General features: G+C 36.4%; 1 protein-coding gene across 2 annotated transcripts in view; it reads right to left on the bottom strand.

Annotated features, from left to right (window-relative positions):
- TNPO1 (transportin 1) overlaps positions 1-24,038 on the bottom strand; it is a 93,253-nt gene that overhangs the window by 33,430 nt on the left and 35,785 nt on the right. For both annotated transcript variants that reach the window (XM_039242067.1, XM_039242068.1), the window contains exons 3-9: positions 21,578-21,653; positions 17,272-17,421; positions 13,512-13,618; positions 11,113-11,246; positions 8,743-8,824; positions 5,055-5,177; positions 2,779-2,897 (exon numbers count right to left, since the gene is read on the bottom strand). In XM_039242067.1, coding sequence (XP_039097998.1) covers positions 2,779-2,897; positions 5,055-5,177; positions 8,743-8,824; positions 11,113-11,246; positions 13,512-13,618; positions 17,272-17,421; positions 21,578-21,653 — 791 coding nt within the window. The remainder of the gene's footprint in view (positions 1-2,778; positions 2,898-5,054; positions 5,178-8,742; positions 8,825-11,112; positions 11,247-13,511; positions 13,619-17,271; positions 17,422-21,577; positions 21,654-24,038) is intronic.

The following is a 24,038-nucleotide window of genomic DNA, read 5'->3' on the forward strand; positions in this document are numbered from 1 at the left end:
CCTTAGGTCATTTAATGTCTGCAATAATTAACATAGCAAAAGATTAAGTTCTGCTTTTTTAGCCTGATACCAAGTTCTTCTTGCTTTAAGGGTATTTAGATTTTATTACTGTAATAACCAAGTTGTAACATGAAGTTATAACTGCATATTACCAATACTTCCTAATGTTACAGCTTGGATTTTCATGAATAGAGTTTCTTCAGCTTTTTTTTTTTTAATGTTTTTCAAAAAAATTTTTTAATGTTTATTTTTGAGAGAGAGAGACAGAGAGAAAGACAGAGTGCAAGCAAGGGAGGGTCAGAGAGAGAGGGAGACACAGAATCTGAAGCAGGCTCCAGGCTCCGAGCTGTTAGCACAGTGCCCAATGCAAGGCTCGAACTCACAAACTGTGAGATCATGACCTGAGCCAAAGTCAGACGCCCAACTGACTAAGCCACTCAGGTGCCCCAACTTCAGCTTTTGTATTAATTAATGTCTGTTTCTGTAACATTTTTATTTTTATTTTTTTTTTTAATTTTTTTTTTATGTTTTATTTATTTCTAGGAGAGAGAGAGAGAGAGACAGCATGAGCAGGGGAGGGTCAGAGAGAGAGGGAGTCACAGACTGAAACAGGCTCCAGGCTCTGAGCTGGCAGTCAGCACAGAGCCCGACGCGGGGCTCGAACCCACGAACCGCGAGATCATGACCTAAGCGAAAGTCGGACGCTTAACCGACTAAGCCACCCAGGCGCCCCAGTTTCTGTAACATTTTTAAAAAGTTGTATTTATTTTCGAGGGAGAGACAGAGCCGTGGAGGGACAGAGAAAGGGGAGAGAGAACCCCAAGCAGGCTTCATGCTGTCAGCAGGAATACGGATGTGGGGGCTTGAACCCACAAACCATGAGATTATGACCTGAGCCGAAATCAACAGATATTAACTGAGCCACCTAGATGCCTGTTTATTATGACTTATAGAATTATATGGTCCTACAGTAAGAATTAAGCACATCATAAAAGTGGCATCACAAGGAGAAAAAAAATTATCTGGATTTTTTTTTAATGTTGTTTTTAAGTTTATTTATTTATGAGAGAGAGAGACAGCATGACTGGGGGAGGGACAGAGAGAGGGGTAGACCCAGAATCCAAATCAGGCTCCAGGCTCCGAGCTAGCTGTCAGCACAGAGCCCAACATCCTAACATGGGGCTTGAACCCACGAACCGTGAGATCATGCTCTGCACTGAAGTCAGATGCTTAATCAACTGAGCAACCCAGGCGCCCCAACTATCTGGATTTCCTAAAGGAGGAAAATCCATTTAGCACACCACCTTACACTTTACTCCCAAATAAATCCCACATTGACTAGAATAAAACTGCTGCTTTCTTGGTGGAAAGAGAAAAAGAATGCAACAGATATGAAAATGAGAATATCCAAGTAATGTAAACATCTGAAAAAATGTGACCCCACCAAAACTGTAACTTACTAAAACAAGTGGTTTTGTTTTGCTCATCAGGATGACTAAGATTACAGAAGTTTGACAGGATGCAACATTGGCAGTGGGTTATAAATTCGCATAACTTCACTACAGAACAATTTGGAGTATTTATGATCCTTTGACCTTGGTAAACATCACTTCTAAGAATTCTACCTCAAAAAATAATCACTTATGGAGAAAGAAAGATGCTGACTCTAGGATTACTTCTAATTTTAAAAAAGGGCAGGGGCGCCTGGGTGGCTCAGCTGGTTAAGCATCCAACTCTTGATCTCGGCTCAAGTCATGATCTCACAGTTCTTGAGTTTGAGCTGACAGCATGAAGAAGCCTGCTTAGGATTCTCTTTCTCTGCCCCTCTCCTGCTCATTCTCTCTCTCCCAAAATAAATAAACATTAAAAAACAGCAAATGTAAATATCAGTTATACAAGAGTCCAATATAAAACAGTATGCACATGATGGAATAGTACTCAAAGATTAAAAACTGAGGACAAAGAGGAAATTGCACAACACACAACTGAAAAGAGCAAACCACAAAACAGTATGTTTGTTTAATCAAAATTTTAAGCACTAAATAGAGCTAGATACCTCGTGAAGTGATTTAACATACTATCAAATTTAATTCTTTCCCCACTCTGAATGTTACTTGGTATATGGTACTAATACAGAAAAAAAATTTTTCAGAAGAAAGTTAAGCATTACTTTTAATAATAGGCTAACCAAAAATCTGATTGCATCACAACTATTGGAAAATTAGTTTTGGAGAGAAAAAATCCCCCCCAAAATCCAGTCAAATTAACAGGATTAAAAAAAAAAAAAGAACCGTGCCACATAAATTATTCAAAATTAAGATTATGATTTAGAGGGGTGCCTGAGTGGCTCAGTCAGTTGAGCATCCGACTTTGGCTCAGGTCATGATCTCATGGTTCGTCGGTTCGAGCCCTGCATCGGGCTCTGTGCTGACAGCTTGGAGCCTGCAGCCTGCTTTGGATTCTGTGTCTTCCTCTCTCTCTGTCCCTCCCCCAATCATGCTCTGTTTCTGTCTCAGTAATAAATAAACATTAAAAAAATTAAAAAAAAAAATGATTTATAGAATAAACCACTCCCATGTAATCAAAACAAAAAACCCCCCAAAAAAACTGCTTCCTGAAAAATCCCTTTAGTTATTAAACCAAAAGTTATGCCAAGTAAAATGAAGTCTGACTTTTTTAGAACTTCATTCCCCAATGGCAGAAGAATGTGATCTAAAAACATAAAAATGAGGACTCACTGTTATGTGTAAGAACAAAGTAGCACTAAGGAACACTTACTTAGGAAGGTGCCTTACGAGCACATCTTTGCATATCGGCTGCTCAGCCAAAGTGAGCCAGAATTCACAGGCTTCTAAAGCCACATTTTCATCTTGATCTTGGGTCCTCTGTAGCATGTACTAGAAACAAAGCATTAGTATTAATCAGTTTAAATCATACAATTAAAATAAACCTAACCTTTTTCCAGCAAGTTAATGGTCATCCTCTGCTGTAGCCTTGTGATTCTCAACCTAGGCTTTGGATTTTTGAAGTTTTTCAGTCAATTCTAAAATGCAGCCAAACTTGAGAACCACTGCTTTAGATGTCTGTTTAATGAAAAGTGTGCTAAGCATGTCTGGCCTATCTGCTTCTTTCTGTAGAGGTGTATTTTGTTTTATGAAACCAATAAAATTTTAAAAATGTGTTAACAATTAAACATTGTCTTCTTAGAAACATCAAAATAAAAAAAGTCCATTATACCTCTCTTTAAAATGAAGAATCTTCTTATAACAACTCAAGCGGTCTCCTGTATTTTCACCAACGTAAAGTGATACATACATATTATACAATTACAAAAGTTAATTTTTTTTTTTAATTTGGAAAGAACTAGGGACATTTCATAGTGCTACTATAACTTGTAGTTTCTGAGAAAACAGGTTTATCATGTCCTTTGAACATGCCAACCCAAATTCACTCTTCATGTAGAAGCATCTGTTCTTAATACTTAACCAAATTTTGTGTCTGCCCATCTTTAGAAAACCTTTATATGCGAAAACAAAATAAATATAATCAAAGGCACACACATGATTTCCCAATGTATCTGGACATGGAAATGGGGTCAAATGATGAAGCTTTTGTACATACTCTCTGTCTGACTGCCACATTTCACATCGCTAACTGCGGCAACACAACAGATGGGATAGGCCAGCCCCCACTACATCCCATAGCATGTCCTACCACCAGGCTCAGTATCGCTGAAAAAAAAGAACCTCAGCACTCTTAGTGAGGCTTCCTAGCTGTGACACTGGCCCTAAGCAAATAATAAAATGTCTTTAACTTTCTAGTTAGCTCCAACTTTCACTAAACTTTGTAGAAACGCCACCTGATTCTTCTAAGCACTTTAGAGAATAAGTTCATCAGAGAAAATGTACCTTATTCCCATTTAGTACTGCTACATACCTTTGTCTCTACAGTGATCTTTCCTTATGCTTAAGAAAAGTAAGAAAAGGACTTGCTGTGCAATATCAATGCTAGCCTTTTCCTTACAGGTCTTAGACCCATCCTTTATTTATTCATTTATCATTAAAGAAATTTTTTTTAACATTTTATTTATTTTTGAGAGAGATAGAGACAGCATGAGCGGGGGAGGGTCAGAGAAAGAGGGAGACACAGATTTTGAAGCAGGCTCCAGGCTCCGAGCTAGCTGTTAGCACAGAGCCTGACGCAGAGCTCGAACCCACCAACAATGAGATCATATACCTGAGCTGAAGTCGGATGCTTTACTGACTGAGCCACCCAGGCGCCCCTAGACCTCATCCTTTAAAAAATCTTCCCTCTCCACATCATATAAATCTCTGGAGGTGAAAAGGAGGATCTAAATAACACTTTAATATACTTGCAAAGCTATATACTACTCACATACAGCTATATCCAATAATATGAAAATTAGGTGATACAGTTTGACACTAGTGGTACTTAGTACTGCCCAAACAAGTTATTTTGTTCTAATAATAATTTTATCTTGGTGCTATGTACTACACTTCCTTTAAACATGGGTAACCTATGACCACCATACTCCGAATTTCCTAGTAAAATTATTTTAATCGCAAAGGGATTCAAAGAGTCTTTAAAAAAAACTATAACGATTATGTATTTTCTACTCAGAAATTTCACTGTTACCATAAATCTTAAATGGATCAGATCATTTTACCAGTTACAGATGGAAAACAAACACTTTAATTCCAAATTCCAATGACACAAGAATGTGCTATTAATTTACCACAGTTTTAGTGATCATCTAGTCTAAATGATATCTAGTAAACACAAATAATTTAAGTATTTCCTAGTTATTTTGGTTAAAAGCTATCTACCCCTTTAAATAACATTCCCTCTCTATAAGCATCTTAAATCTCATGGAAGAAAAGTCACCATAAAGGTAACCTATAATTTTAAGGCCATATGGTTTTCATAGTTCACCCCCAACAAATATGTTAAATAAACTGTTAAATAAATTTGACCTTATGCATTTTTTCCCCAAGGATTTTCTTGGGGGAAAAAAGAAGAGTCATGTGTATTACCTCAACTATATTATGCATGTGAGGAAGCAGGCGATCCATTCGAACTTCAAGCAACATCACAAGTGCCCGGCACACGTTTTTCCGTACCTCTGGTTCTTCATCACCAGCCAATGCGAAGAGGTTCTATTGCACGAGAAATAATTTTCTCTTGTTAAGCATAATAACCAGTCATCTGTAAGTTGGTAATATTTAAAGAAACTCTAAGAAGGTACAAATAAAGACAGAATTAATTGACCTGCAATATTAGGTTATTAAGATAATAAGATGTAGGATGATAACTGCCAAAGCCCATGACTTTGGTAAATGACCTAAAGCCATTCTTTAGGAGACAGTATGGTTGGATGTGAGGTTTTTTTATTTTTTTTTAATGTTTATCTTTATGAGAGAGAGAGAGAGAGAGAGAGAGAGAGAGAGAGAGAGAGAGGAGTGGGGGAGGGGCAGAGGGAGGACGAGACAGAATCTGAAGCAGGCCTCTGGCTATCAACGCTAAGCGTGACATGGGGCTCAAACCCACAGACTCGGAGATCATGACCTGAGCCAAAGTTGGCCATTCAACCAAATGACCCACTCAGGTGTCCCTGACTCGGTGTGTTTTAAGGTAATTTTGGTTTGTGAGAATAAAATGTCATTAGGACATGGGACATTCATCTCCCTCACCCAGAAGAAGATAATTTTCAAAATAAAATTTGACTTTCCTTTCAAATTACTGTCTGTCAAGAGGTTATTCCTACCAATTTTGTAAAAGGCGAAAGATTCAGGCGATCTGAAGAGAAACCAGAGTATCATTCCTACCAATTTTGATTCTTAAGGTAGTAATAAGTATAAATTCTCTACAAGTACCAATAACTGGAAATGCACGCTGAGTTTCCAACAACTTAACCCCAAACTACTTATTCTCTGAGTCAACTACTAAAAAAAAAAATAGTAAAAGTAGCAAGCAAAATTATGTTTTTCTAAACAGGTTTGTCACCAAGGTTAGGAGAAAAAGGACCAGAACAAACAAGACTATTTTGTTTAATCTTCTCTAAGATGTTCTTATACAATTTTATAGATAAAGAAGTTGAGAATTAACATAACTTCTTAACCAGGGGGAATCTGAATTTGGTTTTCACGGAATTTTAAGTCCAGATTCATTTCCCTATATCAATAAGCTGTCTTTTGTAGAGGCTGCAAAGTGGAGATATAAGAAGAAACAGTAAACCTTTTCCCTTCCCATTCCTGAATTTTCCTTTATCTATGTATACACACGCATTAAAGTAATCAAAAGATCATTAAAAAAATTTAATGTGGGGGCACCTGGAAGGCTTAGTCAGTTAAGCATCTGACTCGATCTTGGCTCAGGCCATCAATCATCTCACGGTTTTGTTGAGTTCGAGCCCCACATCGGGCTCTGTGCTGGTGGCGTGGAACCTGTCTGGAATTCTCTTTCTTCTCTCTCTCCCCTCCCTAACTCATGCTGTGCCAATCCCTCCCCCATAAACACTGAGAAAAGAAAAATTTGATGTATCCACCAATCTTTTCAAAACCAAAACCAAAACCACAAAAACATCTCCAAATAGATGAACTAGAAATCTTATTACAACGGGTAAGACAATGGAGAAGTTCAAATATCAAATGTGACAGTATGTCAAGTACTATTGTAGAATTTTAAAAACTTCGATTTCCCCAAGTCCTCCCTCTGCATCAGATCCTTTCAAACCTCTAGAGTTCCTCTTTTAATCAGATATATATTTTACACAGAGAATACTCTGATGATACTGCTTATAGGTTCAATACACATTCTTCATTAAATCTGATGTTGTCTTAAGTATGACTATCTGGCTGTGCCAAGGTAGGTCTTAGCCACATAATAGTAACCAATTTACTTTTCATTCAATATTGTCAGACTCAGCAGACATAACCTCTATCCCTGAGGAAAACAGTGATAATTCAAGAAATAAATGATCCATTTCTTCATTTAGCAAATGGTTATCAAGGGCCTACTTTGTGTCAGAGGCTTCCTCTGGAAGTTTACTGCTCTTTGTAGGATGGAGAACTAGTTGAATCTTGTACGATTATCAAGTCGGAAAGAAGTGTTAAAATGGAAAAGATTAAAAAAAAAAAAATGTTTGGAGATGTTCTATTTGCTGAGTATGGTTCTGTAGAAGTTTTGTTTTCAGAGAGATATTCTGGTATCTTTTATTCTAAATTATATTTCTGTATAGGATGCTGGTATATCTACCCTGTTCCTGTTTTAAGCTGTGAAATACTAAAAGGAAATACTATTAAAACTAGTTACTACTTCTAAAAAATAACAACAGCTGTAGCTAACATGTGGAGTTGCTTATTATGCAGCAGGCTTTGTTCCAATTTAGCTACACCAAATATCTTTTTAATAATCCAACTAGGTAGATTATTAGCCTCATTTTATACAGGATGAAATCGAAAACATGTTAAATAATGTACCCAAGGTTAGCAGCTGTGGAGAGATTTGAACCCAGGCAGTCTGTAAGACTATCCCCTATCCTCTACACCAAACCAGACTGCTAACACCTTGAGACGTAACATTTATTTATGTACCCCTAGCACGAAGCACAAGGCCTAATTCACAGTAGGATTCGGCAAACATCCACAGAAGATTCAGGTTTTAGTTTCAACTTTTTTTTTTTTTTTCCAGTTTCAATTTTTAAATGGCTAGAGGATCCTTATGGCTACTTTTCATAGTCTACTGTTAACAGATGTTCAGGAAGCAGCTTGGCAATTTAAGTAATAAGGGAAAAGATGACACCATTTCTCCCTCCTTTCTTAGAATTTCCCAACAAAAATATTAGCAGTACAGCCTCTAAAATTTTTAAGAATAGCTCAAAAAGAATGGACTATTTAACTTTGATTTAATGACAATAAAAGTGAAGTCCTTAAGGAACTTTAACAACTTGTTCACAATTGTGGTGATCAAGTGGTAGTAGTTCTGAAAATATTCTACTGCTTAGGATTCATGGCCAGAAAATAATGCTGCTGTGGTCTTTCTGTTTTTATCAAAAAGGTAAAAGGGACTTTAGAAATGCTTGGGGCGCCTGGGTGGCTCAGTCGGTTAAGCGTCCAACTTTGGCTCAGGTCATGATCTTACGGTTCATGGGTTCGAGCCCCGTGTCAGGCTCTGTGCTAACAGCTCAGAGCCTGGAGCCTGTCTTCAGATTCTGTGTCTCCCTCCCTCTCTGACCCTCACCTGCTCATGCTGTCTCTATCTCTCTCTCAAAAATAAATAAAAACAAAAAACAAATAAAAAAAAGAAATGCTTGTGAGATTTAAGAGTTCCATTTTTCCCCCCTGACACGTTTAATTTTACAATGGAAACCAATGAGCACCATCCTTTTAGTCTATGTGTTCAGATTCTTTATCAAGGTAAGATGATTCAAACTCAGCAATGTTTCAGGTTTCAAATACTGCAAAAGAGCTGGGAGACCTTAATTTACACAGTACATTCAAACAAAAAAAATTTATAATCAAGATATTAAACACCCAAATTCCATAATCAATATTTGTTATAAAAAAAATCAGTAACAGAGGAAAAGTGCTTTTATTTTTAGTTAACAAAAATCACAACGTCTACACTGTATCCAATTTTAATACTACATCAAATAATTTAACATTTTCTAACTTTCCCAAAAGCAAATGGGGGTGAGGGAAACGGGAGAGAGATAAATCTTACCTCAATGAAAGAATCAATGTGCAACATCAGAGCCTGAGTCCTACTGATGATAAACTGATTGACACATGCAACAGCATGAGACCTAGAAACAAAATTTAACATTTAACATATGCTCACTGCATTTTCTATTTATAGAAGATTGACAAGAACTTAAAATATTCCTCTGTAAAACAATCATGGTGTATATAGAGCCATAAATGTACGTGTTTATATACACACACACACACACACACACACACACACGTATGTATCACACACATATACACATACACACCCTGAAAAGAATGAGTCAAATTCTTGATGTATTTCACACAGAATATAAATAAAAAACATAGGTTGCAGAGCATTACATTAGTACTTCTCTGAAAGTGGAGGGACTCAGAAAAGACATGTGCATGTTTTTAATAGTGGAGAACTCTGAACAGTGGGCAGAGGCTTAACGGATATACATAATGGGTATACATTCCTTCAAAACTAAAAATGAGAAAGTTTACAGTCTTTGTGTTCAGACATAGTCAAACTCAATGCCACAGCAATTCCTAATGGCACTACCTTTAAAAACACACACCCATAATCCAATCACTTATTACCTCCACTTCTTCCCTAGTCCAAGCCGTGATTTCCTACGAGGATTACTCCAATAGGCTCTAACTGGTTTCCTGACTTCTGTGGTGCCAAACCCCACTACAACCTTTTAGACACACACGAGTAAGATCACATTATACCGTTGTTCAGATTGCTCCAAAACACAATCTATGTTTTCTCCAAAAGATCAAATGCCAATTGCCAGGAATATGCCTTTTTGGATTTTTGTTTTTCTTTTTAATTGTTAAGAACTGGGCCACAAAAATAGTGAGTTTCTTAGGAGTGAAGAAAAATATGCAAATAACTTTCTTTCATCACCTTAGTTGAGAGATTAAGAGAAGACTTCCTAGGGAACATGAACTCTATCTAGTTAACTACATCAGGAAGAGTAACAGATCTTTATTTATTAACTATAATTTATTGTCAAATTGGTTTCCATATGATATCCAGTGCTCATCCTAACAAGTGCCCTCCTCAATGCCCATCACCCACTTTCCCCTTTCCCCCACTCCCCTATCCACCTTCAGTTTGTTCTCAGTATTTGAGTCTCTTATGGTTTGCCTCCCTCCCTCTCTGTAACTTTTTTAGGAAGAGTAATCGTTTATTTTAACAATGTTATTACTTGTTTGCATGACACTACCCTAAGTTAAGCATCTATTAAATTTCTACTCTGAGAACACTACATGAAGTACCACTTAAGAAGAAAAGTAATTAAAATTGGATTGAGATAAAAGAAAAAGAACTAAATAAAGAATTTAAGCAAGAAAGATTCCCGATTACCCTCTGGTCACTTTGCTGAAACCAGAATCCTTTGGAATACAGCTTGGAATCTTGGAATAAACTCCAATGGACACCTAAACAGTTACAGTCTATGCATAAAGTTCACGCAATTAGATATCCTTAAATAACTGCCTCTGGGATCCTGCACAATTTCTACTTTAAATAGTAATACGGTGTTTGATCATTCTTCCTAAGAGCGTGAAGCACTGACAAAGGGAAATAATAAAAATCAGAACAAATGACAATCAAAAAAGAGCATTGACTTTTCCACAGTAATGATAAAGGACAAAAGTTAGATTAAAACAGAACAAGAGAGAAAGGAAAAAGAAAAAAAAAAAAAAAAAAGTACAAGAGCCCGGGCAACTTTTGGTGAGATTACAGGAGTCTCACACACTTCAACAGTGTGAAAGTATCATGATGAAAGTATCATTACTCAAAGGCTAATTTAATATTCTATATATAGTGTTTCAACAACTTTATGCTAGGCACTGTTTAAGGAACAAGGGATATATAAAGGAAAACAAAGCAGGCCAACGTTAACATGTGGTCAATTGGCCCTACTGATTTCAAAGTGTACTCAAAAATTCTTCCACCTTCACGTTCCAAGTATTTTTAATTAGATGTAAAGTGCTTAAACTGAAATGACTAAATAATTCAGACGTCCTATTGGAGGAATTTTACCACATGGCTGCAAATGAAGGTTCCTGTACTTGGCGAGATTCATAAATTAAAACAACAATAACCCCAAAACATAATGAATTCAGTCTTACACAAAAGACTTTTGAAGCATACCATCTAGAAGGCAGAGAACTATTATAATGGATGACAATTTCACCAAAAAAAGTTCACGTCATGAGTTTTGCTATGAAAGGCATACATTTAAACTACCAAGGTTCACCTGTGTGGAATATCTGTACCTTTTGCCAATCACAAAAATATTAGATAATACAAAATGAAAGTGGTCAAGCTTAGAGTTTATAAACTAATTTGAGACTGCCTTGATACCTTATTTTTGGACTACTGTGCTTGAAGAACTGTAAAAATTTGGGGATCATGATGTTGAGAGGACGATCTAAAACATCACTATCTAAAATCTCAGCAGAATCTTCACAGATCTTCTGAAGGGCACCAAATGCTCCCTGTGAAAGATATTTAAATTATTAGAATTAATTGAAAATGAAGCCATTTTATTTATTTATTTTTAATGTTTGTTTATTTTTGAAAGAGACAGAGCACAAGTGGGGGAGAGGCAGAGAATGAGGGAGACACAGCAACCGAAGCAGGCTCCAGGCTCTGAGCTGCAGCACAGAGCCTAACAGAGGGCATGAACCCACGAACCTTGAGATTGTGACCTGAGCCGAAGTTGAACGCTTAACTGACTGAGCCACCCAAGCGCCCAGTAAATGAAGCCATTTTAAAAGCAAACTGAGGAATACTGACTAATTTGTATGAATTAATGTTCTCAGCTCTCATAAAACACTGCCTCATAAATTCTTTAAGTTCAGTCATCAGTTTTAATACAGAAATCATTATACCACTGAGTTAACAGTTTAAACCTAATGGTACAGGGCGCCTGAGTGGCTCAGTCGGTTGAGCGTCCGACTTCGGCTCAGGTCATGATCTCACGGTTCGTGGATTCGAGTCCCGTGTCAGGATCTATGCCAAATGCTTGCTGAGAGCCTGGAGCCTGTTTCAGATTCTGTGTCTCCTTCTCTCTCTGCCCCTCCCCCGCTCACGCTCTGCCTTATTCTGTCTCTGAAAAATAAATAAATGTAAAAAAAAAATTAAAAAAAGAAATAAACGTAATAGTACTTTTTTATCTTAGCATTTAATGTCTTAAAATTAGAGAATATTTTGATTGGCAGGAACTGTAATAAATGTTATTGAAAAAGCTAACTTCATCTGAAATATTCTTGTCAATTTTAAGTCAAAAAGAAGCCTTAAATCTTTTAAAAATTACTTAAATGTAAAACCATTCATTGGGTAATGGTGACAAAATCTGTTAAAAGGACAAAATATTCAAACTGGCACCTAATTCCCTATGTCGATTTTACATCAAAGGGGCTAACTTAGAGGTCCTCCCAGAATACAATATGCAACCTACTAACTACCTCGTACATCTAATTTACTGCTTCTAATTCCATCAGAAGCAGAAACGTGGTGCTTACTTTCCTGGTACAATTAATAGAATACTTTCTCTTTAAAATGTGACTTATGGGAGTGCCTGGGTGGCTCAGTCGGTGAAGTGTCCAATCTCAGTTTCTGCTCAGGTTATGATCTCATGGTTTGTGGGTTTGAACACTGCTCTGTGCACAGCCTGCTTGGGATTTCCTCTCTCTGCCCCTCCCCCGCTCACATTCTCTCCCCTGCTGTCAAAATAAGTAAATATTTAAAATATGACTTATGTAGAAGCTCCATAATTTCATGATTACTGTAGTTTTAACTTTTTTATTCTTGGTAAGTGCTTGTTTTTTACAATTTTGATCTCCTTTCATGTTGTTACCACTATACCAAAGCATGATTTAAATTTTAATCAATTCTTACTTAATGGCTGAATACAATTACTATTTTAGTTCTTCTGAAATCTTATCAGTGTATTTCTAAGGCATTATTAGATGTATACGTGAAATGTATACATGGGAAAGTAAGTTGGTTTTGTTTATAGGGAGGGAGAAATGTGGCTTTAAAGACCCCTCTGCTCATTCCCTCTCTCTCTCTAGTCCCTCCTTTTTCTCTTTCAGATCTTGCAACACACTGCCTGAGTCAAAAGACCCCCTGAGTTTTTTGTTAGGTTATGCCAGTACTTTCCCTGCCTGCAAGCCTTGCTCTTTCTTAAGAGGGAGAGGAGTCCCTGCCTTTGAAGAAACAAAACACCTCAAATGGTTTCCATTCAAAACAGATTTTCTACACAAACTAGAGGCTGGCTAATTAAAGAGATACTTAAAATGAAAAATCCATACAAACTCCCTTTCTCATATGAAAAGATTGCTTCTGATTTGATGATTTGATCAGTGAGTGACAGCTAAGAGATCGCAATTACTACACAGCTAAAACTAGATTACGTATACTGTAGACATGTCATAACATAAGAGGCAGCGAAACAATCTAGATAAAGCAAAAAAGTACTCATGGTTGCTAAATTTAAATCTATCTTTGGAAACTACCACACAGATTATATGTTTGTATTTCCTTGTAGGAATTACAGTAAAGAGGCTTTATAGCTTAACAGTCTTTAAAGAAAACAGTAAGATAAATGGTCACTAAGGCAAAGCAAAAGGGTAACTTGAAGCTTCTAAGTTTTGAAGTTGTAGGTTTCAGAGGAATTATTTTTCTCAAAGGTTACAATATACAACACGACGAGAAAAGTAGAGAAGAAAAAGTATGTAAGAAGCAAATTTCTTTACCTCACAAGTGTTGTAATCTTCAGAATCCAAGAGGCTACAGAGTTTTGGTAAGAGGTCAGGCCAATTCTGCAATTCTCCCTTGGAGGCTATGGTTGTAATCAAAATACCTTGAAAGAAAACATACACCTTTAGGAAATCTGACTGGATTATGTCAGGTACTGCCGTGTGAATGCAAGCATGCGCCGCATTCACTGAAATGCCCCTATCAGCCCAGGGCCTCCACACCACGTAAATAGTTAACGTTCACCCAGGACCCCCCCCCCCCCCCCACTTTCCACAATAGCACACCTGTAGAAAAACCACAGCATAGGTCAGATGTTTCTAATCTTGTTTTCCAACACGCTACCCTCTTTTGTATTTAACAATTATCTGCGCAAAAAGACTATTCTTTTTATACTACAAAGAGGGCAACTACTGCTGCCCTTTTCCAAAAAAAACAGTAGTTGCCCTCATTAAAATTAAAGTTAACCTTTAACAACGCAGGGGTTAGGGGCAAAGGCTCCGCTCAGTTGAAAACCCACACATGACTGCTGACCCCCCAAAACTTAACAGTCGACTGCTAACAGGAAGCCTCAGTGACAACATAAACAGATGATTAACATATATTTTGAATATTACATGTATTATACTGTTTTTACAATAAGGTAAGCTACATAAAATGTTATTAAAATATAATGAAAATGTTTATAGTATCTACTGTATTTATTAAAAAGATGTTTTTTGCCTATAAACAGACCCATACAGTCAAACCTGTGTTCAAGGGTCAAAAGTGTTCCTACTTTACAGAAGTTATATACAACAAGAGTAGAAAGAAAACATACCAAAATGTGCTTAATCACTGGATGATAAGTAGGAGTCTGTTAGTTTCAAACAAAAATACATTCAGAAAGCTGCAATCTGCTCTCTGATTTAAGCTAGGATCTCAGCCACACACCATGGTAGGGAGAGTGATAGCAGATGAGCCATCAGTTGAGAACCATCGGGTCCCCAATAATCCCCCTGGTGTGGGAAGACCTACACACTCCTCCACAAGTTCCCACTTATGGGGCTCAATCACTGGCAAGGTGATCTTGGATCTTGGAGGCTGAAGGGCACATGATGACAGATCATGTCACTCTGACTGGATTGTTTCAATTGTGTCGTGTAGATCAGTTGTGACAGTTAATGAATTTTCAAATATACAAATACATAACACAAAGGTTTTGTGTTATACAAACACAGTAATAATGCAAGAAGTTTTGTGTTAATGTTTTCTCTGCCCTAGCAGAGAAATTTAACATAATATAATGTAGTATGTTTGATGATTATACATCTTTTAGTACCGTAAGATCTGTATAAACTCTGATAGTAGGTGAATTACATGTATTCTAAACTTCAAAGTACTAATTTGTAAAAGTGAAAAAAAAAAAGTGTTCTCTCGTTATTTTGAGAATTCAGTGAGATATGCAAAAAAAAAAAAAAATGCCTGGCACATAATAAGTACAATAAATACTCCATGATTATTACTGCAGCAAATCTACTTGTTTGTGTGTATAATGGTCTTTGAATTTTCCAGTGTTAGTTTTGAGAAAGTTGCTCTTGATGGCAGAGAGCTATAAAATGTAAAGTTGCTAGTCAGTATGTACTCCGCACTAAAGAATTCTTACTTATATGGTAAAGTTATTAATGTATTGAAAGCATTTTCAGACATAACCCTTAAAATAGTCTTCCAGTAAGATCAAAACCAGCAAGGTCAATAATAGAGCTGTTCCTTCTTGCCATTTATTCTTTCCTAAAGTTAAAATCTGTAAGAATTGAGGGGGAGAGAAAGCTCTGGTTCTGCCTAAACAAAGTGTCTTAAAACAAGCCATAATAAAAATTAAATGGCAAGCTACAAGTTGGAACTAACAGAATACTGACATTCATTACTTCTGCTAGAAAAGCATTAAATGTTCAAAGACCAACACATTCAAATTTAACTAGCCCATATCACTTCAACCACTTCTAAAAAATCTTCTAATGCCTAGCATACCTGCAAAAAGTGAAAAATTATAATACTCAGTATACATAACAAAGGTGGGAGTGTAAATTGGTATGCTTAGCAATACCTACTAAAATTTTAAATGTTTAAACACCACACCTTGACCCAGTAATGCTGTTTCTATGAATTAATTGTACAGAAACCTTCCCACATTGTATAAACACACATAAATGACAGTCACTAAAATAAAATTACAAACCAATCACATGTTCTTAAACAAGAGAAATAATTTCAGATTTGTCTAAAGGATTATCACACAGTCAATGAAATGTGGTCCTTTCAAATAAACTTCCTTGGCAACATTTCTAATATGTGCTGTTATGATTAAAAAGGTTTTTAAAAGTCCAGGGGTGCCTGGGTGGCTCAGTTGGTTGAGCGTCCGATTTTGGCTGAGGTCATGATCTCACAATTCATGGGTTCAAGCCCTGAGATGGGCTCTGTAATGACAGGCTGGAGCCTGCCTTGGATTCTGTGTCTCCCTCTCTTACTGCCCTTCCCCTGCTTGTGCGCCCACGCTCACTCTGTCTCTCAAAAATAAACATCAAAAACAAAATTAAAAAAAAATTTTTTTTTCACAAGTCTGGCATACATTCTCCATTCTTTTTACCCGTGTCAAGAGTTGGCAGAACACTGGGAAGGCATATGAGGGTCCATCAGAATATACAAGGGATTCCCTTTTCTCATATCAGAAATGCCCTCTACCCATTCCATTTAAAATCACTTTTAATGAAAATGATTGAATCATTGTGGAAGTTATCAGTAACCAACTTCCATTCAACCAACCTGCCAGATTAACAAAGGCTTTCCAGGTCCCTGTACAATCTGGCTGCTTAAGGCCCAGGGCATTCTGAATGCCACCCATTAGAAGGCCACTCTAGAGTTCACCCGCCTATTTCTGCTTCCACGAGTTGATGTTACAGTCAGTTGTGTTTACTCCTAAACCTATTTATACCAGCTATTATAATTAAACAAACATCTTAATTCAATATTAGATAAATGGACAGTCGTTCTTTCACTCAAGTTGAACACCCTGAAAAGACTAAAACTAACTGCTGTAATTAGACAAAGCAAATATTAAAAACAAGAGTAGAACACAGTAATATTTAAGGTCCTATTCTTAAATTGTTTTATAGAATTTCCTTTCCATGTAAAAGCGAAATGGGAAATTATATCTGATGCATTATACCAGGGAGAAAGATAATAAGGAACTCAAAGAAAAGGCAGTGATCCTACATTAATTACGTTTGTTAATGCCCCCATTTTAACCAACTTTGATTAAGCAACCCCCAGTGAGTCTGGTGTTACTAAACAAGGGATTTTATTACAATAATTATTAACATTATTTCCAAAGCACTTAAAAGTGGCAATGAAAAATTCCCCCCTCACAATTCAACATGAAATGGATAACAAAAATTCCTATAGAAATAGCCTATCATCTTGGGGCGCCTGGGTGGCTCAAATGGTTGAGTGTCCGACTTCAGCTCAGGTCATGATCTAACGGTTTGTGGGTTTGAGCCCCATGTCAGGCTCTGTGCTGACAGCTTGGAGCCTGGAGCCTGCTGAAGATTCAGTGTCTCCTTTTCTCTCCGCCCCTCCCCCTGCTCACATGCTCACTCCAGCTCTCTCTCAAAAACAAACAAATTTAAAAGAAAATTAAAAAACAAAAAAAAACAGTCTTTCATCTCAAAAAAAAACATCCAGTTACAAAGAGGATAAGCGTACTGTGACAGTATAACTTACCTACAGTGGCTCTAATCAGAGGAGAAGAGTCACCAATATTGTTTAAACATTCACTCTTAATAAAGTCTGTTACACCATTTGGAAAGTTCTGAAAATGTGCTTTCACATTATTCTTCAAAATGAGACCACTCAATGATCTTGTGGGTTCATCTGTAATAAAACATTGAGTTTTAAAGTAGTTTTCATTTCAAAATGTATCCAGAATGCTTTTAAAATACTTTTATTCAAAACTGATTGTGACATTCCAATAATTTTGCTAAAGCAAGGAAAAAAAAAGTATCATAAATAATTATCAAAAGATTAGCTCCATGATTGTAGTTCAGGGTTTCTCAACCTTGGCACTGACTTTGTGGCTCAGATAATTTTTCAACAGGTGCTGTCCTGTGCATCCTATGATGTTGAAGCAGTACCACTGCCCATAGATGCCAGTATTACCTTTCCAAGTTTTAACAACAAAAATGTGTCCAGATAATGTCTGGAATGTTGCAGGGGTGGAGTGTGTGACAAGGGAGGGCCAAATTGCACCTGGTTGAGAACCACTGACTTAGTTTAAGAGTTAATTTAGTTTACACATGACCACTGCGCTCAAGTTTATTGGAACCTGATATAAACATCCAATTACTGATCTCAAAGTATTAGTGACTAAAAATATCCTATTAAAAAATTAAGTGGACAAAGAATATATGGGATCACCTTCACATACAAATAATAGACGTTCATTTATAGGTTTTTCACTTGACTCTGAGCTAAAAAAAAGAAAAAAAGGAGGTAGAACAATTTAAAAATTTCCAGAAGTTAAATAGAGAATTTACATTAAAATGTTTAGTCCATAGATGGGTGTTAACAAATTTTTAAAAGAAATTTAATACTCGTAGACTGTAATTAATTGAAGTTTTACCAATTGACATTACCACCAATATTAGCAATAGTTTAGAATCTTCTGAATGCTTAGTTTGTCCTAAACACTGCTAAGTGCATTCCAAATAGTGTGCTTTTAATCCTCACAACCTCATGAGACAGGAATTATCATCCCACTGCACAAATGAAGAAACTGAGGGCTTTGCCAAAGTCACACAAAGCTATTAAGTGAGGAAGCCAAAATATGAACCTCACGAGTTTGGCTCAAGTTTACACTTGATGCATACTACAGTTATCACCCTCCTCAAAGGACTGGAAGACACTGAAAAGCTGGTGTGATGAACAGGATATGCTATTACAGCGCTACTCTTTTACACCTTTTTAAAAAAATAAAATACCCTTGAGGACCCTGGGTGGCTTAGTCGGTTAAATGTCAAACTCTTTGATTTCAGTTCAGGTCATGATCTCAGGGTTCGTGAGTTCAAGCCCGGCACTGGGCCCTGTGCTGGCAGCATGAAGCCTATTTGGGATTCTTTCTTTCTCAAAATTAATAAACAAACATTAAATAAAATACCCCAAGCTTGTTCTGGTTTGTAGTATGCTCCCATAATCTGACTGGCACGGAAATATTGAAGGGTGAAGCATATGGATAGGCAAAGGGGTAGCAAAGTTTCTTTGCACATAAATCCTACTCAGGCCATCACAATAATAAAGGCTAAAAGCTGTTATATCACCATCTAATAACTTCTTTCCGGTTTCAATTACAACCCATTCTAATGAATAACTTAAAATGAAACAAAAACACTTCTAATTCACTTGCAGGTTAAAAACTGCCATAAAATAAATGAACAGCCATATATTTAACTTCTATAAGCAATAATCTTTTCTGTCTTATGTTAGCCCTTGACAATTCAGGCATTATAGTTTTATTTCAAGTAACAGATATTTGTTTATAATACACACTACTGCTTTTACAATAAATGATACAAGATGAGTTTTAATAGGCCACAACAGAAGGTGGAAGTGATTTAAAATTAAAAATATAAAGTATTTTCTATTAAAATATTTATTTTAATTAACATAAAAAAATCCTGTCCTAAATCCATTAAGAGCCACTGATCAACCATTTCTTTTTTTTTTTTTTTTTTTTTTAAAGTTAAGGCTTTACTTTATTGGGCCTCAATTTGCTGATTTGTAAAGTGAGGGAATTAGATGAATTTCTATCTGAAGTCTATTCCAGATCTAAAATTTTTCTCCATGATTCAGTGTAAACAAATTCATGAGAGGAATGGTGAAAAGATTACTAAATAAGCATTTCCACTTCAAGATGTTAAAGTTATGTTCCTTCCCTAATATGATGATCCCAATGCCAACTTTTTCTTTAAATAGAAAATGAGATATAGCAAGTTTATGTCCCAAATAAATAAGGCACAAGAAGAAATATTAACTGTTATACAAATGTTAGTTCCTACTGTGTCCTTTGAGAAATGGTGACTAATGAATTGGAGGCAGTTACACCAACATCTCGTTATTTCAATTACATGTTTATTTGCTTTTAAAAATACTTTTGACTGATTCTTAAATTCTCAAAAAAGCTTTAAGAATGTATATTTTAAAAATCTTTTAATATCTGGATTTATAATGTGCACACGGACAGCAGAATACATGAACTGGTAAAAATAAGTTTAAAATTTTCAAGTAAAATAGTTTAGAAAAATTTTTCCTAAATATTAAAATTCTTTAAAAAAAAAAGTAACACTGACTTTATTACAAATTATGTGGGAAAAATAAAATTTCTATATTAAGAAACGAAGTATCAAGTATAAAAACTAGGAATGTTAATTGCTGAATTTAAAGATATGCTGAAGGAATTTTCAGTTTCTTAAAACCTAGGTTTACAAAGTATTGAAGTTTCCATTACATCCCAACCACAAATTAACGTCCATAAAATTAACATTTAAAATTAATTAAAAACAAATTACCATACTGTACAAAATTATCAAAATCTGAATATAAGATGAGGGGGATTTTACTACACATGAAGGCCATTAACCCACTAGAGCCTTGGACACCTAATCCTTACAGACGCTCTGGCCATCTAACATGGGGCATTAGATCGCTGGAAAAAGTAAGACAGGTAAAATCAGTGTCAGAATCAGTGTCAGAGTCTAAGACTTCCCAACTTCAAGCGCCCTGTTTTTTGCCTTCTTAAAACTAATTGCACCATGGGTCTGAAACACTCATCACTGAACAGGGTATAGTGCTTTCACTGAGAAGCTAATCAGTTGCTCTAATACAAATATTTTTGTGCCTTTTGTGTGTCTGACAACTTTCAGGAAGGGAACCTGGAATACTCAAAAAACTCTATGAAAAACACCTCTCATACAATGTTAAGTTCTATGAGGGCAGAGATTCTCATTTATTTATTTTGTTCACTTTCATAGTCTCTGAGCCTGGAAATGAAGTGGTGCTCAATAAATATTTGTGAAATTAATGAATGAAGTCCAGTTGGACACATGACTTGTATTACATACAATAAAATGACCATATATTTAAAAATAAAACTAGTTTTCAGGCTGTGAAATGCCATCAAAGTAATTTAAGTTTAAAATTGTAGACTGGGGGTGCCTCAGTCAATTAAATGTCCAACTTCGACTCAGGTCATAATCTTGCGGGGTGTTCGAGCCCTGCATCAGGCTCTGTGCTGACAGCTCAGAGCCTGGAGCCTCCTTCAGATTCTGTGTCTCCCTACCTGCTACTCCTCAGCTCACGCTCGCTCACGCTCTCTCTCTCTCTCAAAAATCAACAAACATCAAATCGTTATGGAGGAACAGTTAATAAAGTTTCATTATACTGCTCAATATACCATTAGAAGTTTTAACAAGTCACTAAGTTTATGGGGGCGTCTGGGCAGCTCAGTCAGTTAAGCATCCGACTTCGGCTCAGGTCACTATCTCACAGTTCGTGGGTTCGAGCCCCGCATCGGGCTCTGTGCTGACAGCTCAGAGCCTGGAGCCTGTTTCGGATTCTGTGTCTCCCTCTCTCTCTGATCCTCCCCTGCTCACGATGTCGCTCTTTCTCTCAGAAATAAATAACATTAAAAAAAAAAATCACGAAGTTTATGAAGAGAATGATCCCAATTTCAGTTAAATTTTAAGAGTATATAGCCATATAAGACTATAGAATTAATCAAGAGTAATAAATTCTCTCGGGGTGACAGAACTACAAGTGATTTTTCATTATGATTATATGAATTCTCAATTAACAAGTGAATGTTTATTAAGAATCTAAATTAAACTTACAATGGACTCTTAAATCTGCTCATTCCACATGTGTACAACAGTGGTTACTATAAAATGCAAACCTTTGAAATTAGTAACTCTCACTATATTTTAACATATCTTGAAGACATTTCCAAGTAGTTCTTAGCAATACAAACCTTACTTACCTTCAGATTTTAATTTTGTGAGAACAAAAATCAGGTAGTTGTTAAAATCTGGGTATTGATTGAGCTGTTCCAGTTTCTAGAACAAACAGTAGTTAAGGAAACTTCTCAATGTATCTAAGGAAGAAATTAAACATTTTCAAATGTTTAATCAGGAATCCCATTGATGGTATTTTTAACCTTGCATTTTTTTCCTTAGAAGACTGAAGTTATCTTACTAAAATCATCAATACACTATTCTAAGAATGCACTAATGGTTATGTTAAATCTCTTTGGTGCTTTATGGCTGAAACATTAAACTTAATACTTTATATCAATTATATTCAATACAACAAAGCCAAGTTCTACCTTCGGAATGCTCAACATGGCCAAAAAAAAAAAAAAAAAAAAGATTCAAAACAGAATTTCAAGTACCAGAAAGGTATTTATGTATAGAAATGACAAAAATGAAAAGCTTCCCAAAAAAATGAAAACAGGTCTTTATAGATCATTTACAGAACTTTATAAAATGGCTTTTCAACTTAAAATGCTTTTACTAGGCTCATTTGTTCTACAGAGTTCAAAAACTGAATATAAAATGCCACTTAAAGACAAGTCTGTTATCAAATCTTATTACAATAACATCAGTAAGAAATCACTGAATTGCAACAGTCCCACAATTGTGCCCCCTCCCCAAGATCTAACATTTCCAGTGACATAAATTCGCAGGTTGTTTTATTCTGTTGGCAGTCCACGGTGACATAACGCCCTATTATATCTTTCTTCATGCTCTCTTAACCTCTAATATTCTGTTTAACAGCGCTCCTAATTGTTTTCTTATATAGAAATATTCAAATGTTTTAACTCAACAGACCTAAATTTATTTTTAAATTAAACCTATGATACAAACCATAGGTACACTGTATTAGCTATTTATTACATACTAGAATACCCTCAATAGGCAGTTACCAGATCAACTAGCAAAAACATTCTCTAGAAAATTTCCAAAGTCTACTTTCTCTGACAAAGAAAAAAACCAACGGTTTCTTTCTTTAGTCAACAGTCAAGACTAGCAGCATGCTGATGTGGTAATTTTTCAGAAATATTTCCTGATAAAATTTACTTTTTTATAACCTAAGCTATCTATCCAAATTTTATTAATGGTCTTGCAAAAGGCGATTAGGCCTGCACAAAAACAACAATGAAATAACTGCTTTCCTAAGGTCACAAAAGAACAAGATCATCCATCATTAAGCACCTCGAAAATATAAAGCAATATGTATTTTTAAATACTGTTTGCCAAATGAAATTTAATTTGTTCCTTTCCCAGAAGGCATACTATGCTCCAGGCACACAGAATAAACTGTAAATTTGATGGTTAGCCCAAACACTGTACCAGGCATATAAAAGGTATTTAATAAATAAGTACCAAAACAGGAAATAATGATCTATAGTGCTATAGAAAAAATTACAAGGTGGTTACGGGCTTGGCTACCTTAAGAAACAAGTGTGTCATGCAATATCTGTCATTAACTAACAGTCAACTTCCATCATTCCTACAGCTCTAACAACAGAAATTAAGACGGGGCTACCACAGGGTTTCAGATACAAGCTCCCACACATGCCAAAACTACTCTCCTTCCCTTGGTACTAGCAGCATTATCCCCTCCAGTTTTAAATAAGCAGTATTATATTAACCAAGAAGCTACGTGCTTCCTCCTCTATAAAGGTTCTAAATTACAGCAATGCAGTATTTCTTTGACACTTATTTAGCAGAATTTCTCATGGAATTGTGTATAATTTCACCTTTACAGTGAATTATATTTAAATAAGTCTTAAAGAGCTTACTTACCAAATTCTACAGTTTTGCTATTGACTTAACAGTACAAATCACGAGATTTTCTGCAACAATAGCAGACTTAAATTGTTTAACGAATTAACTTCTTTGGTCTCAAAATAACAGGGGAAAAAAAAGGCTATCGATGACTGGGTGAATAAATTTGCCTCCTTTATCGGATCCAATGATCCGATTTTTATTTGTCCACAGTTCAGGGCACCATACAGAACACTCACAACAGAGGTTTTGCTGCTGCTTTTAACCTTTTCGGTCTTTAAAACCGAGGCAATATGACCGCTACCCCAGCAAACTCCGTAAACACTGGGTAACTGAGCAGTCAACCTTTTGAGCCAGAGACTTTTCACTTGGGAGCCAGGAAGCTTGCAACAGGTGTGCGCACGAGCAGCCCTGGGTGAGGCCTGGGACCCCCTGCTTGTAGGGTCTCCAGCACTTTGAGGGCAAGGGCCCTGGAAACCCCAGGCCCAATGCGGCGGCAGTTTAAACCCCGCGCCAGCTCCACCCCATTTCTGGTCGGGCGCTTGGTCGGCGAGGCCCGTCTGGCACGCAGGGCCCTCCACCCGGACTCTCGCTCGGCCCGCTGTCCCCTCGGCGCGGGGAGCATTGTGTGCAGCCGGGGAGCCGGGGACC

This window comes from Hyaena hyaena, unplaced genomic scaffold (genome assembly GCF_003009895.1).
Source record: "Hyaena hyaena isolate Hyena2069 unplaced genomic scaffold, ASM300989v1 scaffold_205, whole genome shotgun sequence".
NCBI classification, from domain to species: Eukaryota; Metazoa; Chordata; class Mammalia; order Carnivora; family Hyaenidae; genus Hyaena; species Hyaena hyaena.